General features: G+C 36.3%; 2 protein-coding genes across 2 annotated transcripts in view; both read left to right on the top strand.

Moving 5' to 3' along the window:
* The first annotated feature begins 775 nt into the window (after positions 1–775).
* Positions 776–13,001, top strand: Arf79F (ADP-ribosylation factor 1). The gene is made up of 5 exons (XM_028181269.2): positions 776–1,013; positions 1,385–1,552; positions 1,862–1,971; positions 11,238–11,363; positions 11,524–13,001. The coding sequence occupies exons 2-5, from the start codon at positions 1,405–1,407 to the stop codon at positions 11,686–11,688; spliced, it is 549 nt and encodes a 182-aa protein (XP_028037070.1). The 5' UTR covers positions 776–1,013; positions 1,385–1,404; the 3' UTR covers positions 11,689–13,001.
* Positions 13,002–17,534: 4,533 nt separating this feature from the next.
* The window catches only part of sog (chordin short gastrulation), a 112,061-nt gene continuing 110,262 nt past the window's right edge, over positions 17,535–19,333 (top strand). The window contains 1 exon segment of the mRNA XM_089729190.1: positions 17,535–17,884. Within this exon segment, the coding sequence (XP_089585316.1) occupies positions 17,770–17,884 (115 nt within the window). The 5' untranslated portion in view covers positions 17,535–17,769.

Here is a 19,333-nt window from a genome sequence, read left to right as displayed (position 1 = left end):
TAATGAATAGATGATCATATGAAAAAAGTTTTTTATAGGTAGTTTTCTTTTCAGTTTTTTTTTATTGTCAACAATTGTGATTTTAAGAAATTAGGTCTTTACGTAAGTCTTAAGCTGACTAGTGATGTAGATGTATAATGTTTTACAGTTTTAATCTCGTCAAAAGTAAATAGTGTATGTTTTCTTGATGGACAAATAAGTTTAAATGTAATGTAATGTTTAATAATAAAACCTTGAACCTTGCTTCCTTTCACTCACGCTCATTCAGAATATTGTTCACTCCGATCAAGAAACAACGGTATTGGTGATACGTGTCACTGTACACATCACAGCAATGTTTCGGATGACGTGTCGTATAATAATGATTGGATAGTTTACAGGGTCAGATGATATTACGCGAAATGTATCAAAAATAATATTAATTGTATTTTTTTGCTTTGCTAAGGGCCTACTCAGTGTTGAGTGGTTACTGGAGCCCATACACATCAAAATGCAAATACCTCCACCCATCACTGAGACTTATGGGGCATGTCTCAATTGTATGGTAAATACGCAAATTAAGTTTATGAAAATACGTTTATTGCCATGTACAGTCTTCAGACTCTAAAATGAACCCCTTTTGATGATGTCAAACGAGGTTTGAAAATAAGCCTTAGCGCTAGAAAATGGCTCGGTTTAGCTTTTGAAGCTTTTGACGTCAAGGTATTCGTGAGCGCTCTATTTGGACAAACAGTTCTTATAAAATAATAAAACTAAATAAATAAATAAACTTGACAATACTTATAATATCAAGACTCTTGTCTTTGTGACTGGAAACGAGCATCGCGAATATCTTGACTGATTCCATAGACAATACCCTAAACTTTTTAAGTGTTGGCCATATCTTTCTTCTTTCCAATACGTGGCATAGGCACGAACAAACTTCCACGTTCGCCGCCATTTTGACATCCGCGAATTGTTAGGAATTCATTGGTGTTGCGTTTTTTCCTTAATTCGTGATTGCTTCTGAAAATGTAAGTTAATTGCCAAGTGTATAAAATGTGAAAATTGTTTATCTCAATTATTGGCAATCGAGTGATAATTACATACAATTTGTGCGTAATAATTTGAGGGTGGTGACCGCAACTCAAGCTCAGACCAACAGCGGTGTAGGCAATCTTGTCAATTCGTAATTTAGTTCGCTTAGTCATAAACAGGATAGGGAAGTCTTACGTGTTGAATTCATATAAGCCGACCATCTCTTGATTTCATCAGCTAAAATCTGAAACTTCCACATAAAAAGCACTGCCTGCCATGTCATTATCATTGATTAAAATAACGTGTACTAGTGTAGACTTGTCGGATGAGTCAGAGTGATTTCACTTTACAATAATTCCCATTTCAGTGTACTCATAATAATTCAAAATGGGGAATATGTTTGCGAATTTATTTAAAGGCCTTTTTGGCAAAAAGGAAATGAGAATATTGATGGTTGGTTTGGATGCAGCTGGTAAAACCACAATTCTGTACAAACTCAAATTAGGTGAAATTGTAACAACAATTCCCACTATTGGTAAGTTTTATTTTATTTATTTATCAAATAATTAAAATAAAAAAAGAAAGTTCAAATTTCGTAAAAAAAAATGTAAACGTAAAAATAAGAATTGTCGTAATTGTTGCAATGTAACATTGATACTTAAATATTAATTAATTTCTAATTAAATAATCTAACTGCCAATGAGCCCTTAGTATCAAGTCGCCTCATATGTGTTTCAAATATGCAAAAATGCATTTAAGTTCTAAATGTCAATAAATCTTTTCAAATGATGATGAGCCTAAAATTTCACAAAAGAATATTAATGATTACAATTCTTTATTCTAGGCTTTAATGTGGAGACAGTAGAATACAAAAACATTAGTTTTACTGTGTGGGATGTTGGAGGCCAAGACAAAATCAGACCACTGTGGAGGCATTATTTCCAAAATACACAGGTATGCAAATAAATTATAAGAAATAATACAAAATATTATGGAAATAGCTTACTACTTGATTTATTTTTCTCTCACAATTTTTTATACATTAGATAGGCATTGAGCCAGCCCACGGTACAGATTATATTAAGTGATTAGTCAAAACCATAGAAATCATAATGTGAACTGCTGTCTTGATTATTTCTGCTGTGAAATGTTAATGTGTTCTAGTATGAAGGGTACGACCGATGTTACAATGCAGCTGGAATGTTAAATTAAGGTTCTAAGCTGGTTTTTACAATAGTCAGGTAGTTAGGTACAGAATTTCCTTACACTAGCGACTCTTTGCTCAGAGGCTATGTACAGAAAAAATCTTATCACTAGTTTACCCCTGTAGTGTCACTAAACTTTAATGGAAGCAATTTTATATCACAAATTAAAATAAGCTTACTTAAACTTATGTAATAGGGGTGGCTCTCTAGAAAACTACAAAAATATCATTTGACATTTGTTAGTGCTAACAGAATAAAATTTGATAATTAATACTACTTTTACAGCTGAGTTCTGCATTTATTATTTAAAATTTTTAAGCAGTTTTAATTATGTTTTCATTATGATTTGTGAAAACTGTACAAAAACAATATTCCAAAGTGGGAAAATCTCAAAAGAACTTACTAGGAATTTATTATTTTAAACTATCCTTTAGTATGTTTTTTTTTGCTAAGTCATGTTAACAAGCTGAAGACTCATCTGGCGTCAAGTGGTTACTGAGACCTAAAGACTTGAACGATGTAAATTGCTCTACCCACCTTGAGACATCAAGCTTAAGTTTCAATTCAGTAGTATGATGGCTTTCCCTCCTTTAAACTTGATTGCGTTACTTGGTGGCAGAAATAGCTAAGGTGCCTACCTACCTACCTGTGCAGGCTTACAACATTACCAAACTTAACGTTTCATTTTATCATAAATTTCATAGAAGGTAAAGTTGAGGTGCATTACTCTGCATTACATTACGTTATGAGATATGAGTTTAAATGTAATTTTAATCTGATGAATCTTTGGTAAATAGACAACTTTCTACATGCTTGAGTGTACTTTTTATGTTTTATTATGGTTTTTATTGGAATTTATAGTACAGGAGTAGTTTCTAATTAGGATCCATTGATATGGATATGTAAGTTTTAGTTTGTAAAGAATTTGAAACGAATGTTTTATCATAATTATTTTGAGTAGAGGTTCTTGCAAAATGAAAATTTTGGCAAATCTATTTAGTGGTTTGGTTAATAAATTACAGTTTCTCAAGTAAATCCTATTCTGATCAAGAATTACCATTTTAAAATTTTTAAATTTTCATTCCTTTTTATTTCTATACAGTAAACTGTCTTTAGACATTTAACTTTAGTTTGGAGAAAAACAATAATTATCTATATATATTTAGGTGTATACTAAAGCTAACTATTTTCCACTATACTAAACAATCTTAAATGATCAGGTTATTCAATTACTGTGTTATAAAAATTATTATGTTGCTATTACAAGGAAGGTTTTTGTCCTTATACAGTCAATATAATAATATAATGGGTGTAGCATAAGTTGTTCACATATTGGTATTTTATATGAGAGTTACAGTAGAGTGACAGCAATCAAACAGACAGCCTATAAGATTTACAAGTCTTCAGAAATGAATTATTTAGAAACCTTTTGTACTGGATAACGGAGTGTATAAAAAAACAAACAAATTTGAATTAAGAAACTCCATTTTATTTTTGGAAGTCAGTGGAGTAAAGTAGAAAGTGAATGGATGTTAGCAAGAATGCATGGCACCCAACTATTTGATGAAAGTATGGACTCATGATGTGAAAATGAGCTTTTTACGATATTTTAATCAATATTAGATTACTGTTTTATAATATTATTTTAATAGAAAATTTTGTGCCACTTGTAATTTTGAAAATTACAAGCCTACTGCAGCAAATTATAAATAATGTTTTTTGGCCACCTCATAGATACAAATGGTTTTGCTTTGATACTTTCTGTATATAATTTTACCCATACCTAGCTCTTGAGGTAAATAATGTTACTAACAATTTATATTCTAATTTATTGTATTGAAATGAAAGCATTTTTTGGCATCATAATATTCTTATTGAATTTCAATTGATATTTTATGGCATCTGCTTGTTTATTAAATCGAAATAGACTTTACAAAAGAATAAAATAAAAGTCATGTTTTTTTGTCATAACATTCTTTGTAAATCGAACAATTTTAACTGATATCCCTGAGTGAATAAGTCTTTAAATCTAAAACAATTTGACGAGTCTAACACGAATTTTTAGTGTAATAAAAATGCATAATGCATTTTTTAGTGCAAAAACAATTTATGTTTGCGGTTTCTAGAGCTTAATCACATGAAAACATGAATACTGCTACCTACTTTCAAGACTGTAGACGAAGAAGATAATCTTGTAATTAAATGAAATTGTAATTCCAAAGTTTCAAAATCAAAATTTAAATAAAGTTTATTACTGGAATGGCATATTGCAAGCTCGCAAACTTCTCTTGTATTCATACGTTTGGTCTGATAAGTAGAACAACTATTGCTATAGACTGATCTAGACTTTGTCTCAAAATGTTTGGTGATATTGGTGTTTTAATCTATAGGCTTTGGTAAAACTAATAGTAAGTCAGTTCGGGCTACATTTACACCACTAAAAAAACCTTAACATCATAATATAGTGTTAAGTAATGACCTGTAGGAGCAATGAGTCCTGAAGATGAAACAGTTTTTGATGGTCAAGTCCTTACAGATCCATCAGATCCCATAACCCTTGCATTAGACACCTTTAGCTCTGGAAATAGGAGTAGGCAACCGTACTTGTCGAACTCTGCGAAGAGTTCGACGCGCAACCTAATCTAAACATCAACTCGCTGAGTTTCTCGTCAGATCTTCTTAACGGGTCGCGATTCCGATCCGTTAGTAGATTCATTCGCGAAGCAGCTACTCTTGTGTTGTTAGGTCTACTTTGGAGGCGCTCGGGTAGCTGTTAGCAAATTCCACCCCTACTGGCTGAGACCTTGCTCGTCCACCTGTCCTGCTAAAACTGGAAAGGTCTCCGGGCCACCAGTAACCTGTCAAACATAAAAAAGTGCTTGATGGTTTTGATTTAATTTTGTCTACATACTATGATTCTCCTGTGACTAGCTAAATGTATAAAGTACATACTTTATGACTTATCTATAGCGTGTTACCAGTTTGTAACCTTTCCCAAAGTCCCAAAAACTATTTACGAACGCATAGGTCGCTATCAAAAATCATATAGATATGAAATAAAGGAAAAGACGAACGCATTTTGTGTTTTTTTATTTGTAGGTGGTATTAAATCCAAGTAGAATCGAAATCCGTGCCTTTCGTATTTGTTCGGCTACTAATTTTTTATGTGAAGGAAGCTTTGATGTTTTTTTTTGCTTTTATGAGCCTTCGAAACTAGAAACGTTGTATATACATACATCCCCGCGTCACAATGATAACAATCCTGCTACTAATGAAGATACGGGTATGCAAACCTAGCCTAAACACACACAGGATATTGGTTTCGAATCTTATCATCGCATGTCGCAAGTAAATTGAAATGAATGTTGCAAGAAATAATGCAAGTGTATAATTCTGCAGTTGCTTTTAAAAGGTTCTTTGGATGTTTGCAATGGTTCGCTTTCGCATGCGAACGCGGCACACAACCCTTAGACTTAAATAAAATATCTGTGCTTAAAACTTTGCGCACGGCAGAGAATGTAGGTTAATTCTTAAAAGACTAGATTCTTTATCTTTATGATACTTTGAGCAAAAAAAAATTCTGTTAATATCAATATATTTTAGATATTCGGTACAATAGTATACATATTTTTTGTTATTATTAGTGAGGGAAAGAAGGCGTGGAATAGACTATGGAACTTTCTGATATAATTTTTTTTTTTGGAAATTTATATCACACTGCAAATTTTATTGTAGTATTTATATCTGATAAGATATATTGATGTATTTACCTATAGATAAAGTATAAAAATGGCTTACAACATGAAAAAGGATAATCAATTTTCTTACATAAATATTACATTAATTAAAGTGTAATTGTAAGTTTTGTTTTTAATCATTTATCATTCTTTTTGAAATGATTAGGTGGGTGAACGTGCTGCTGCCTCGAATGGTGTTGAGTGGGTACCGGAGGTCATAGTTATCACAAAGTGAATGCCGCTACCTTGACACCTGAAGTCTTTGTGTCCATTGTATAGTAATTACGCGAGTTTGATTTTATTATGCAATTGTTAGTGTCGCCGCACATTCCGATCCTGCGGACAGAATGGAAAGCAGTCGACGTCGCCCCAAACACGTCATAACGGATCCTCCCGATTCACTAACTGTGCTTTTAGGTACCTCAAGCACCGGTTATCGTCCTAAAATTATCCCTCAGACATGGCCCACTGAGTTTCTCGCCGGATCTTCTCAGTGGGTCGCGTTTCCGATCCGGTGGTAGATTCTGCGAAGCACGACTCTTGCTAGGGTTCGTGTTAGCAACGTCGTCAGGTTTGAGCCCCGTGAGCTCACCAACTAGTTAGGTTACGCCGAAATAACCTCTCAAGGCTCTCAGCTAAGTAGGATAAAAAAAACCACAACCACCAAACGCAGTCACCGACCTATTTCCTGTTGTTTTCATACATTTTGCATCGACTCGCCGCACAGTGGGTCGATACTATGATTTTAGTGACTTAGGGACCAACTTTGTTTTTTTATATTTTTCTTTATGTAGATAGATAGAGCTCGTTAATCTCAATAATAATTGTTTTGGGCAAAAATTACAAAAACTTTATAGTTTGGTCAGAAAAATGTGTTTTGTGATTTTTTTGTATGGAGCGGGTCACATTAAATTAAATTCCTGCTAAGTACCGCGAGGTCCCGCTTTGAAACTTTATTTTCCTTACACCTTGTCTTGTCTACTATCATTTGATGCTATGAACATGTGCATAAAGTTGCAACTCTGCCAAATAAATGGATCGAAAAAAATGAATAAATAGATAGAATAAAAACCTTTATATTTTTTTTCGTAAGTGCTTTTAAGTTAAATTTGATATGGAATAGTAAGTAAAAGCACGTAATGATACCCATAATTACATAATACCTAACAACAATACATTTAATAGGTCTCTAATTAAGCAATCTCTCTAAGTTTTGTATATTTTGTTTCACCATTCGATCTTTGGGCCAGAAGACAAAAGAAGATTGTGTAAAATATCCTCATTAGTCGACGTTCTACTTATTTTTCTAGAATAACAACTCTGTATATTTCCGAAAATCTTTATTGAGAGCTTCCGCTGCCTCTTCCGCGAGCTTACCTATTCGAATGGCACCAAAGTTCTTCATTATTGTATATCACCGCCGTGAGCCAACAATTTATGGACACTGGAAGGCATATGTAGTCGTCGTGGCCTAACGGATGAGACGTCCGGTGTATTCGTGTTGAAGCGATGCACCGGTGTTCGAATCCCGCAGGCGGGTACCAATTTTTCTAATGAAATATGTACTCAACAAATGTTGACGATTGACTTCCACGGTGAAGGAATAACATCGTGTAATAAAAATGAAACCCGCAAAATTATAATTTGCGTAATTACTGGTGGTAGGACCTCTTGTGAGTCCGCGCGGGTGGGTACCACCGCCCTGCCTATTTCTGCCGTGAAGCAGTAATGCGTTTCGGTTTGAAGGGTGGGGCAGCCGTTGTAACTATACTTGAGACCTTAGAACTTGTATCTCAAGGTGGGTGGCGCATTTACGTTGTGGATGTCTATGGGCTCCAGTAACCACTTAACACCAGGTGGGCTGTGAGCTCGTCCACCCATCTAAGCAATAAAAAAAAAAAAAAAAATATAATAACAGGGATATAAATTAACATACAATTCTGCAGTATATTTACAAAATTCGGAAAAATTGGAAAGGTCCACGCGCTCTCCAGATGCAACAGTCTGAAGAATCAAGTGAAACCTCTCTATTCAATCTTTACGTATTCCTGTTATGCGGGCTGTTCCTACTGCATCCCTGAAAAATCTTCTGGCAGTATTGCCATCATTGGTTGTTCCTACTTCTTGCTTGACAACATCTATAAGTAAACCGCATTAATTTTTAAACGCTTGCTGTATAGCGCTCTTTCTGATTGATATTTTTTCTTTGTCATCCCCCCTTGCAACCCCATTTCTCGAAGTCTAAACGATAAGACGCAAACAAAAAAAGTGTCATATAAAAATAATCTCACAGGAAACTACATACGATGAAAAAATTGTGAAGTAATTATATTTACCGATATGAAGCACTCCATGCATCTATCCAGGCATGTAAAGATGGCATTCCATGCTGGAATATTTCTTCATTATTTTCTCTTTGACAAGCAAGTGACTCCAAAAAACTCTGACGGTTTTGCTTTGCAAATATCACAGACAGCAGAAAATGTTTCTGACAAATGTGAGGTTATTTTGCCGTCTATCATCGTCATGTGCAATTGATGCTTCACTTCAACTTGTTTGATTTTTGATGGCTGAACTCTTTCTATTTCTTTCTGTTATGCTAGCTTTTATAATTGCCACTGTTGACTGCGTTTCTTTTGTAAGTTTAAACATTATTGGACGGCAATAAAAAGTTGATTAGGGTAGATCGTTTTCCCAAACAACTGTTCCATCAAATTTCTGAAGCCTTATAGGAACTAGACTGACCATAAAAATAGATGAATCATTAAACTCTGATTCAGTGTTCTGTTTATAATTACTTTGACCTGGGGCTCTATCAAAGCCTATTTGATTATAAGCAGTAGCTCTCTTGCTGAGTCTGAATCCGAAGTAATCACATCTAAAAGCCTATATAGCGCCAAGTTTAGTAATGCTTGCATTTTAGTAGCAGCTCCTTCTTCAGTAATAATTACCTCGTCGTTCCCTGGATAACATTTGGTCTTTTCTTGCTTAATTTTATATTAAGAAGTGTATAAATCAGACCCATTTTCACTTGCTGCTTCTCTTAGGTTTATACACTGCCACTTACTTAATTTAAGTGAAACTAATAGTGCCTTATCGGGAGAATATGTACTACTTTTCACTTTACTTGTACTTAAAGACTCCTTAACTTTTTCTAGATCTTCGGGGTGATTTGACTAGTGGTTCATTATTTCTCCTACATCTTCATTTCCAGTGTTTCTCAAACTATCAATTGTAGTAGCTTTCATTTCATCCGGGGATAACGAAAGCGATTGGTAAGTTTGTTCAATGCGTCTTCGTTTTTGCCTGGATCCCAATTCTTCAAAAGGTTTTCGAGGTGTAAAAGTAGATGTCGAGGCTTCTGTAGTACATTTGAGGGTGGTACATTTTCAACATCTTCAGTATTAGAAATCTCGAGCCTTTCCTGTGCAGTGTTGATAGCTTCAGGTATCATTCGTTTTCATATTGCACTTATATTTGAACAAAAGTGCGTACAGAATTTTTGGAGCTCAATACTTTTCTCTTCGGTCACGTTTATTTGATGTTGTAGGAATTGAAAGAGTTTTTTATTATCAGACAGAGACTGTAGTTGCTCTCTTAAAATCATAAATAATTCTAAATAGTTAACAAAATTATTCATTATAACGGACAAAGGAAGATCACAACACAATCACGAGATGTCAGTAGTAGTACGAATAAACGAACACTAGTTAGTATATAATAAACATGGTCACTTTATACTTCCAGAGACAAACAAATGTTTACTATATTTTCTACTACCCAGTAATGGCTGCTTAACTAGTTATCCTCATTAAATAATGTTAACTATCCTAATAATTAGAGAGATTGCTTAATTAGAGACCTACTAAATGTATTGTTGTTAGGTATTATGTAATTATGGGTATCATTACGTGCTTTTACTTACTAATCCATATCAAATTTAACTTAAAAGCACTTACGAAAAAAAATATAAAGGTTTTTATTCTATGTATTTATTCATTTTTTTCGATCCATTTATTTGGCAGAGTTGCAACTCTATGCACATGTTCATAGCATCAAATGATAGTAGACTAGACAAGGTGTAAGGAAAATAAAGTTTCAAAGCGGGACCTCACGGTACTTAGCAGGAATTTAATTTAATGTGACCCGCTCCATACAAAAAAATCACAAAACACATTTTACTGACCAAACTATAAAGTTTTTGTAATTTTTGCCTAAAACAATTATTATTTAGATTAACGAGCTCTATCTATCTACATAAAGAAAAATGTAAAAAAACAAAGTTGATGCCTAAGTCACTAAAATCATAGTATCGACCCACTGTGCGCCGCACGCTGTAGACGCCGGTGGTCGCCACACGCCACAAATCGCCACTGCTCGCCTCTAGTGGTCGGTTCAGCCACAAAACGCCTACACAAGCCACTCACCACTCCTCTCCGCCTTCATTTTAACGTCAGAGTCCATTATGATACTGCAAGCATGCGTTAAAAAAGTAGCGGCCACCGACCGCAAGTATCCAACATTGACCACAAGTGGCTGTCGCGTACGTCAGTTTCTTTTGTAGCCGTTTCTAGCTTCAAGTGGCGGCGATTGTGGATGTGGCTAGTGGCCCGTGTGCGTCGACTCTTATTCCTTCATCGTGGAAGTTATTCGTGAACATGAATCAACTACGTATTTCGTTAGAAAAATCGTTACCTGTCTGCGGTATTTGAATACTGGCATAGTCGTATCGCTCAATAAGAGTTCACTAGGCCGCGACTACTTCAAAACCAAATCAACGGAACAAAACCGACTTACAGCGTAATTAAAGCAATAAACATGAAAAAAGATTGCACAATTATTCGTCCTTACCTATTGACCTATAAAGCTGTCCAAAAAGTTGTGGTATCAAAAAGCTCGAAAATTATAAGTAAACAGAAAATTTGTTTACATTGTGTAAACGAATAAATCTTAATTGTATGTATATGTAAACTAAATTACGAAAATTTTACTATTGTACTAGTCTACTGGACAGAAAAACGTTCTAGTGAACTTGTAATCATTTAAATGTATTCTTCTTTAATCAAATTGGAAATCAATTGTAAAAATGCAATTCGCCGGATCTTCTCAGTGGGTCGTGATTTCGATCCAGTGGTAGACTGCGAAGCACTGCTCTTGGGGCTCTATAGGGCTAGTGTTAACAAGCTCTCAGGTTGAGACCGTGAGCTCACCTACCAGCGAATAGGTAGGGAAAAAAGAAGAAAAAGTAATAATGCAAATGAAATGTTCCTTCTTTTAGGGTCTAATCTTCGTAGTAGACAGTAACGATCGGGAACGTATCGGCGAGGCACGCGAAGAGCTCATGAGGATGCTCAGCGAAGATGAACTACGGGATGCAGTACTTTTGATCTTTGCGAATAAACAGGTGATCCCCTCCCCCAATTATTGCCAGTCCTATCTCTTTGCTTACAGTCTGGTTGTATTTTTCAAAACATTGTAGTAATTTAAAATCAGTTCTATGATTGTTTTATGATTCCTAACTGTTATTCTAATTCACACGGGAAATATTTTTTTTTGTTGCACAGGATCTGCCAAACGCAATGAACGCAGCCGAGATAACAGACAAACTGGGTCTGCATTCGCTGCGCAACCGCAACTGGTACATCCAAGCGACATGCGCCACTTCCGGAGACGGACTGTACGAGGGTCTCGACTGGCTCTCCAATCAGCTCAAGAACGCCAACCGCTAACCGTATGTGCGCCAACTCGCAGACAAATCTGATAATTGAAAGAGACTATGGTTTAAGATATGTTAACTTTATTTGCTATTAAATACAATGTATTATGTGCGGAATCATAAATGTATTACTGACGCGTCATCTGGTGACCGAAGGCGCGCCGCATTCGTTCCGAACCAGATGCAATACGGCACGTTGTGTGCGCTGAAATATTGTTTCTCTAAATATTACATAAACTATGTTTATTTAAACGCAATAAATGGAATGCAAATTAATTCGGTGCAATGCTTGTACTTAGTGGCGTTAGGGTCCATGATATGATCATGCGGCGCGTGTTCGATCCTTGATGACGTTGAACAAAATATAGTGTGTAAAGTTGGGGAATTACCTACAATTTTGTTTTTTTTTTAATTTTATCACTTAATGGCGGAAGGAAAAGGTGTAACATCTCCCCTGTGTGATCGCACATTGTGATGTGGATAGGTATGTAGCTGACGCGTGATAAGTTAATCACATAACATGTTTTATATGTATACAATAATGATTTGGAATAAGTTGTCGTAATAAAGAATTTAAAGTTAATTTATGACTTTAATTTAGATTCTTGCAGTAGTAGTATTTAATTTTTGTAATATTGTTAGGCTGTTAGTACTGCAGGTCAGTGTCTCGGGTTTATCTATTGATGTGAGTAGCGGGAGGCTTGGGGTGTGAGGGTCGTCTTCATTACACATGCCATTAAAAGGGCGATGCAGCTGCAGCCTATTCACATTGCATTGGCATCATCGTATCTTAAAAATTACTGCGGTTATCATATTTACATGTGCATTTCTCTTTCATCTTGAACGACTATTGTAACGATGATAGTTTATTTTTATCGAAGTTAATTAGGTAGTCTAAGCTGTTATGTATTCAACATTCGGAAACGGTCCTGATGGCGGTTCCCGTTTTATGAAACGGCTCGTTGTGATCGACCTGCATTTACAGTTTAATTTTCATGGCGAACCGAGATTAAGTTTTAATTTAGGTGTAAAGTGTATTAGATAAAAACACAATGCCATTTTGAGGAGTTGTTTCCTTTCGGCAAGGAAACAGTGCTCAGGATTATAAGCGGTAATCTTCTCTTACACGATTAATTGTAACTTAGCATTTTATAATATTAATTTAGAAGAAATTGTTGAAACTCGATTCAGAATTACAATATATATTATGGAGAGTGCGGCGAATAGCGATCTTTTTTTTATTTGATGAAAAAATAAAGTGAAAATGCGAATGTGACATTCCGGTTTGTCTTATGCTGTATTATGGAATAAAATATCCTCACCAAACGGGCTTTCCTTATTTAAAACCTAATGCTTACGATAATATTTTATGTCTTATCCTGACTCCATTTCCACCCATCATCTGTTCACCAATCATAAATACATACTAGATTATACTATGAGTGGTATATGATTCAACATAATTTGTTAGTAGAAAGATGTCATGATTGCATATTAAATGTGTAATATAATTTGGTTCATCTAGTGCCGACTAGGAATTTAGGCATCAGTGTATCTCTTTAGTTTCTTTTGTAAAATGAACTGATTTTCCACTGTTAAGAATCCACCGCCCAGTATTATTTTTGGCTTTTCGAATCTTACATTTTGTCGATCGATTTTTCAAGTCATCTATTCACTTTGTGTCCCTCAACGTTTATCTATTTCCAGTGTTACTCAAGAAACGACTGATCTAGCAGTTATCGGCCTGTGGCCAATTTTGGTTTACGTGAGTATCGTTGGTTTTCCACGGAAAAGTCAATATCAAAGGATTATCTAATAATAGCTCATTAAATAACTAATTATTACATCATGTCTCTTGTCGTGAATTTGTTCTACTGTCAACGTCTTGGCTTATTATAAAATTGTTAAGATTGCAAGCCATAGGTTGTGGAATAGGTGACGAGAAGACTACCCAAAAATTTCCAAACTTATCTAGTCCTAATTTAAGTGTGTGTAAGCTTATTGAACTTGACAGTTTGATCTTCATTGACTTGAATCGATTTGAATCTGGAATCGTTAATAAAATTAACTGTATAGTTACGATACATGGGCTTTTTTCCGATATTTGTCTGATGGTTCGTATACATTGCGCACTAGAATGAGATAACTATTGCCGAAATGATCGTTCATTCACTTCTAACGCTCGTGTTTCGGCGAATTAGATAAATCTGCCAAACAGGACATAGATACAGTATCTGTACATATCCGTATTAAAATAGATGTCTCGCTTCAACCAAAACAGATTGTTGGTAGATTCTTAGTTTTTATTAGCGCAGATGGTATTGGTGATGGTAGTGAGGTCATATTCTACCCAGGTCATGATGTGAATGTCAGCTGGAGGTATAGTCGAAATATCAACACTGTAATAGCAAAAATTGCTCTCTAACCCAAAAAGCATGATAGCTTTGTGACAGAATTAGGCAGAGCAGTTGTATTGTCTTAGGAAAATGGGATCATGGGAAAGTATATTTAGGTAGGTAGCGGCTTGGGTCTGCCCCAGGCATTGCTGAAGTCCATGGGCGACGGTAACCACTCACAATCAGGTGGGCCAAAAAAAGGTAGTGGCTGGAAAAAAAGCTTTAGGAGGTATTACTAGCTAGACAGATATATATACAGGTATTAGTGATAGAACGGTTCCTTGGTCTAAGAGTAAAAAGTACTTGGGAGTTTAATAACGTATTGTGAGGTTTATATACATTGGTATATGTATTGGTTATATGTATTGCATTTAAAGTCCTTTAAGATTTCGTAGTCTACTTGCGAAAAGCGGAACACTCATACTTTCTTCACGTCTAAATGTCTACAACTGTGTTCTCTATCTGTTTGTCAGTCTGGTGTATTCTTCTAAACGTTTCATAACACCCAATAATGTGTCGAATTAATAAAAAAAAGTGGTTGCACGGCATACATGTGACTAGGGTGTTTACATTTAGAGGTATGTAGGTACCTACGTGAGAATATGATGGTTAAGATAGCTGGCTGGATAGATAGGCTAACATAAAGTGATCTCTGACTACGCAAGATGTCAAGATTTCAAAATATCAAGAGAGGATGGCCTGAGCTTAGGATGCTCGAACAAATGTTCAGGTGTAACTTGGAAATGCAAAAGGGTGGTAGATGCAGAAAAAGCAGTGTTCAAGTGTACCTACCTATAACAAAAAAGGAACAACTTAGAAAGATGTACCTACGTACCGGATTTTTTTACGAACGATAAGTTAGCCGTATGTTCCATGAGGAGTGCTACCGTATGTTCCATGGGGAGTGCTCTGAGGAATTTACCATCGCACCGCCCGCCACCGGAGTAGAGTTCATCCATACTACCTGGAGCTACTGCGGTCATCCACAGTGCGTTTCCAGAGGTCTTTTTTGCCACGTACCATCCGGCTATGGAATGAGCTCCCCTCCACGGTGTCTCCCGAGCGTTATGAGATGTCCTTCTTCAAACGAGGCTTGTGGAGAGTATTAAGCGGTAGGCAGCGGCTTGGCTTTGCCCCTGGCATTGCTGAAGTCCATGGGCGACGGTAACCACTCACCATCAGGTGCAATAAAAAAAAAGTAGACTTATTGATGAATCTAATGAAGATTTGAAAGAATTTGAAGCTGTTGTACAATATATTTACGAAACTGTTTTTTTTTCCTTTCTAAGTAGACGAGCATACGGCCCACCTGATGGTAAGTGGTCACCGTTGCTCATGGACGTCAGCAATACCAGGGGCAGAGCCAAGCCACTGCCTACCAGAATGAAGATATGAAGAGTAGGTAAACGAAGAAAATGAAGAGTGCTCGAAAAGTTACTGTATCAATACTGGAATGCTGTTATAAAATGCTGTTTAGATATCGATTTCGTGTCTCAATGGCTCGGCATTGAAGTTGTGATGAGAATGTGTGACCATGGGCTACGATAACAACTTTGTAGTAGCTCGATATCTCTCCACTTTTCATCAACATAAAATCGACTGTGACAAAATCGCAATACAAATAAAGATGTACATAGTATAATAATTGGAGCAGTGCATTTATATCGATGAAAACACATAACACTTAGATATTTCAAATCGTGCTGTAAAGTCATAAACATATTTCAGTTTATATTTCATCCCACGCGGTATAAGTTATTATTGAGATACTATTTTCAACAGTAATAACGTTGCAGCCGAGACGCGTTGCAACGAATTTTATCACGTTCACAAATTCAAACTTTTATCGTAAAATCACCAATCACTGCAACTTTGTAAATGGTTCTTAAATGCCCAAGATAGGCACGCTGAACACATTCAGACGAGTTTACGCGCTTTTCTGACGCATTTACATTGTTTTGAAAACGAGTATAAACAGGTGGTGATTTCATGATTTCTGTACACCACCGACAGCCTATTTGACCTTGCTTTTAGAGTTTTATGACGCGTTATTTAAATGTACAAAAATGTAGGTATATATCACCATCTTACTGGTGGTAGGATCTCACGTGAGTCCGCACGGGTAGGTACCACCACCCCGCCTATTTCTGCCGTGAAGCAGTAATGCGTTTCGGCTTGAAGGGTGGGGCAGCCGTTGTAACTATATTGAGACCTTAGAATTTATATCTCAAGGTGGGTGGCGTATTTGCGTTGTGAATGTTTATGGGCTCCAGTAACCACTTAACATCAGGTGGGCTGTGAGCTCGTCCACCCATATAAGCAATAAAAAAAAAAACATTTTAAAATATTTAGAGATCCACGAACAGTCCTTAAATATTTATGAAGTTTGAATTTTATTTAGGATAGTCCATTATTTCAATAGGAACTAATAAATAATAAATAAATAAATAATAAATAAATAATATAACTAAAAAATAAATAAAAGGAACGTCAGTAATGTTGGAAGTAGTTTGTAAAAATACTGTTTTGGAGAGATTTTGTAATGGGAAAAACGCCCTGCGTAATCGAGTTATTGCGATCATAAAATGCGTTAGATAGGTGAAAAACCCCTTGAGAGTACTTATAAAAATAATAGATTTCCACAAACGACCGCTACGCAGGAAATCATCGTGTTATAAAAATACAAATCGCCAAAAAGAAACATAATTACTGATGGTAGGGGTCATGTGGCGATTACCTTGAAGCAGTTGTTTTGCAATACATTAAAAACTTCGACAACAGTGTGTTTAGTGCGAGTTTCTTAACGTTCTCGATAGCGTAAAAGTTAACCCAATTTTGTATGCAGTTGGAACAGTGCCCCTAGCGGCAAACGTACGCAAACGGTCCCATTCCATACAGATATGACCTAACTTTTACGCTATCGAGAACGTTAAAAAACTCGCACTAAGCACACAGGTCTCAAGATGAGCCGTGACATTACTTTTATGATGTCTACGGTCGGTAGCCACTTAACATCAGATTGCTGTAAGTTTGGTCGCACATCCACGGCAGTGAAAATTAACTTTGTGATACAGTGGAAAACCTGCTTTAGCGCACAAAACTTCTTATAGGTAGAGCTGGAAACTTTGGTTTCTTTTTAATATTCACGGTTTAAGTTACAAACATTTTGAATCTCGCAGATCCGAAAACGTATATCACAAAAAAGTTGCAGTATGCAAAAAATTTTTGCTTGATTTACTAAAAAATTGTAGTTTATTGTAATCCTCAGTTAAAACACATCAAAAAAACTTTTCAATAAACACTCGATGGTTCAATAATTTTTATTAAGCATACGGAGATATTTAAATTAGTTTCACGAGTTGCGATGGTAATAATGCACATATTTTGACGTTAGGTGTGCGGGAGGCGGCGGGTGGGGCGGGCGGATAGCGACGCTGCATTTTCCCCAGGCGTATCGCGCGTTGCGATTTCCACGAGGGGCGCGCCGGTCCCCTCGCCGCAAGAGCCGGGAAATCGCGCGTCGTCCGACTCAGTCCGGTTCAGCCGTCGCGCTATAACGACGCCTGCCAGTGTGCGCCACGATCGCGAACTCGCGCTCGTTGCATCGCTTGTTGTACGAACTGCGCGCGTCCAAAATAGTGAGCTCGTGGCCGGGAAACGATCAGATCCCGGTGAGATACTAGTGTGAGAGCGGCGCCATGCTGCCGGCGCTGTTGGTGCTCACGTTAGCGGCTCTGGCCCCGGCTGCAGCACGCCGTCATGCGCCTTACCTGCGCGAAGACGAGCCCGCCCGTCGTACCGCTCGAACCGCCGGTGAGTGCATCTCTAACGCTGCCAAAGATAATCATCCAATGCTCCCGAGGCATTTATGTATACATCGATGTACTGCTACTAATCTACAACAGTGCACATTCAAACAGGCGGCATTAATTACGCTTCGCATAGAACGGCATGCGCGTAAAGACGCGCACGTGTGTTTATGTATGTAAATAATTGCATTCTGAAATTTATGCACCGGTCTAGAGCGACTGGATCAATTACATCAACCTGTACATTTACGAGCTGTAGTAAATGTTGTCGTTCAATTTGCAAAAATCGCGTTAAGTATTTCTTATTTGACGCTCTAAAACTGTTTGTTACGGGAATGATAGGAAATAAAAACAAAGTCACACTCATTATGGCAATATCAACAAATGTAGAGCTTCGTCGAGGGAATCTATTTTAGTAGGAAGAAATATCTAATCGTTATCGGGCAAAGACTTTCGAGATCATGTATAAGTTCGATAGATTATTATCAGATTCTGTTGTAGTGACAGGAGATCAGTGGGCAGTGGCTGTGAAAATATTTAAGAATAAAAAAATACAATTTGGAAGTACGTTTTATGTTTATTCTTGTGTTGATATTCAATGTTTCTGTTTAGGTGTGTAATAAAGTATACTCTGACTAAATGAATGAAAGCAGATATTATAGCTATTAATTTATGATTTTTTTTTGTTGACTTTGATGATAAAGCTCATGGTTAATCTGATGTTGAGTGATATTGAATGCTTAGAGATGTCACAATTTCACTAATTATATAATAGTCGATGTCCAGTCAGGATACCGGTCATCTGTACCCAAACTAGGGTTCCCTGTACTATAGATACCAGAGACAGATATATATAGTTATACACGTTTAAATAAATTCACATATACATATTGAACACCCAGACCGAGAGCAAACAAAATTATTCATCATATTATATGAATGTTTGCCCGATGTGGGAATCGAATCAACCACACTGTCCAGTAACCAATAGCGCTAACTGCACCACCGAATAAGTCAATTGTATTGTATTTTATAGATAAACTCTGTGCTCTTCTGTTTCGTGCTTACAGTATTGTCTATGGTAGACGTGATGACGGTCTGATTTTAAACACTATTTTAAATTATTAACAGTGTTCAGTTTCTGAACGTAAAAATGTCAGCGAGCGACGTCCGCCATGACACCAAATCCTCTTTCAAATCCAGCCACCAAGAGCAACTCATCAATTTTATAGTTTTCTTATATTAAGTCGTTAATTTGTAATATAAAGCTTCAATAAATATTTCTTATAAAAAATACAGTCCACGCTTAATTACCATAACGCAACAGACAGTGTATATAGACCTCAGATTAACATGCATTATATGACCTAACTTTAGGTTGACGTATCAAGAAGAAAAACTGTTGACTGTTCATTCGAAATAGAAACTCGTAATTGCTTTATGGCAGAAGTAC

This window comes from Bombyx mandarina, chromosome 08 (assembly GCF_030267445.1).
Source record: "Bombyx mandarina strain Sakado chromosome 08, ASM3026744v2".
NCBI lineage: Eukaryota > Metazoa > Arthropoda > Insecta > Lepidoptera > Bombycidae > Bombyx > Bombyx mandarina.
Note: the sequence above shows the minus strand (reverse complement) of the source record. Positions and strands in the feature narration are given on the sequence as shown.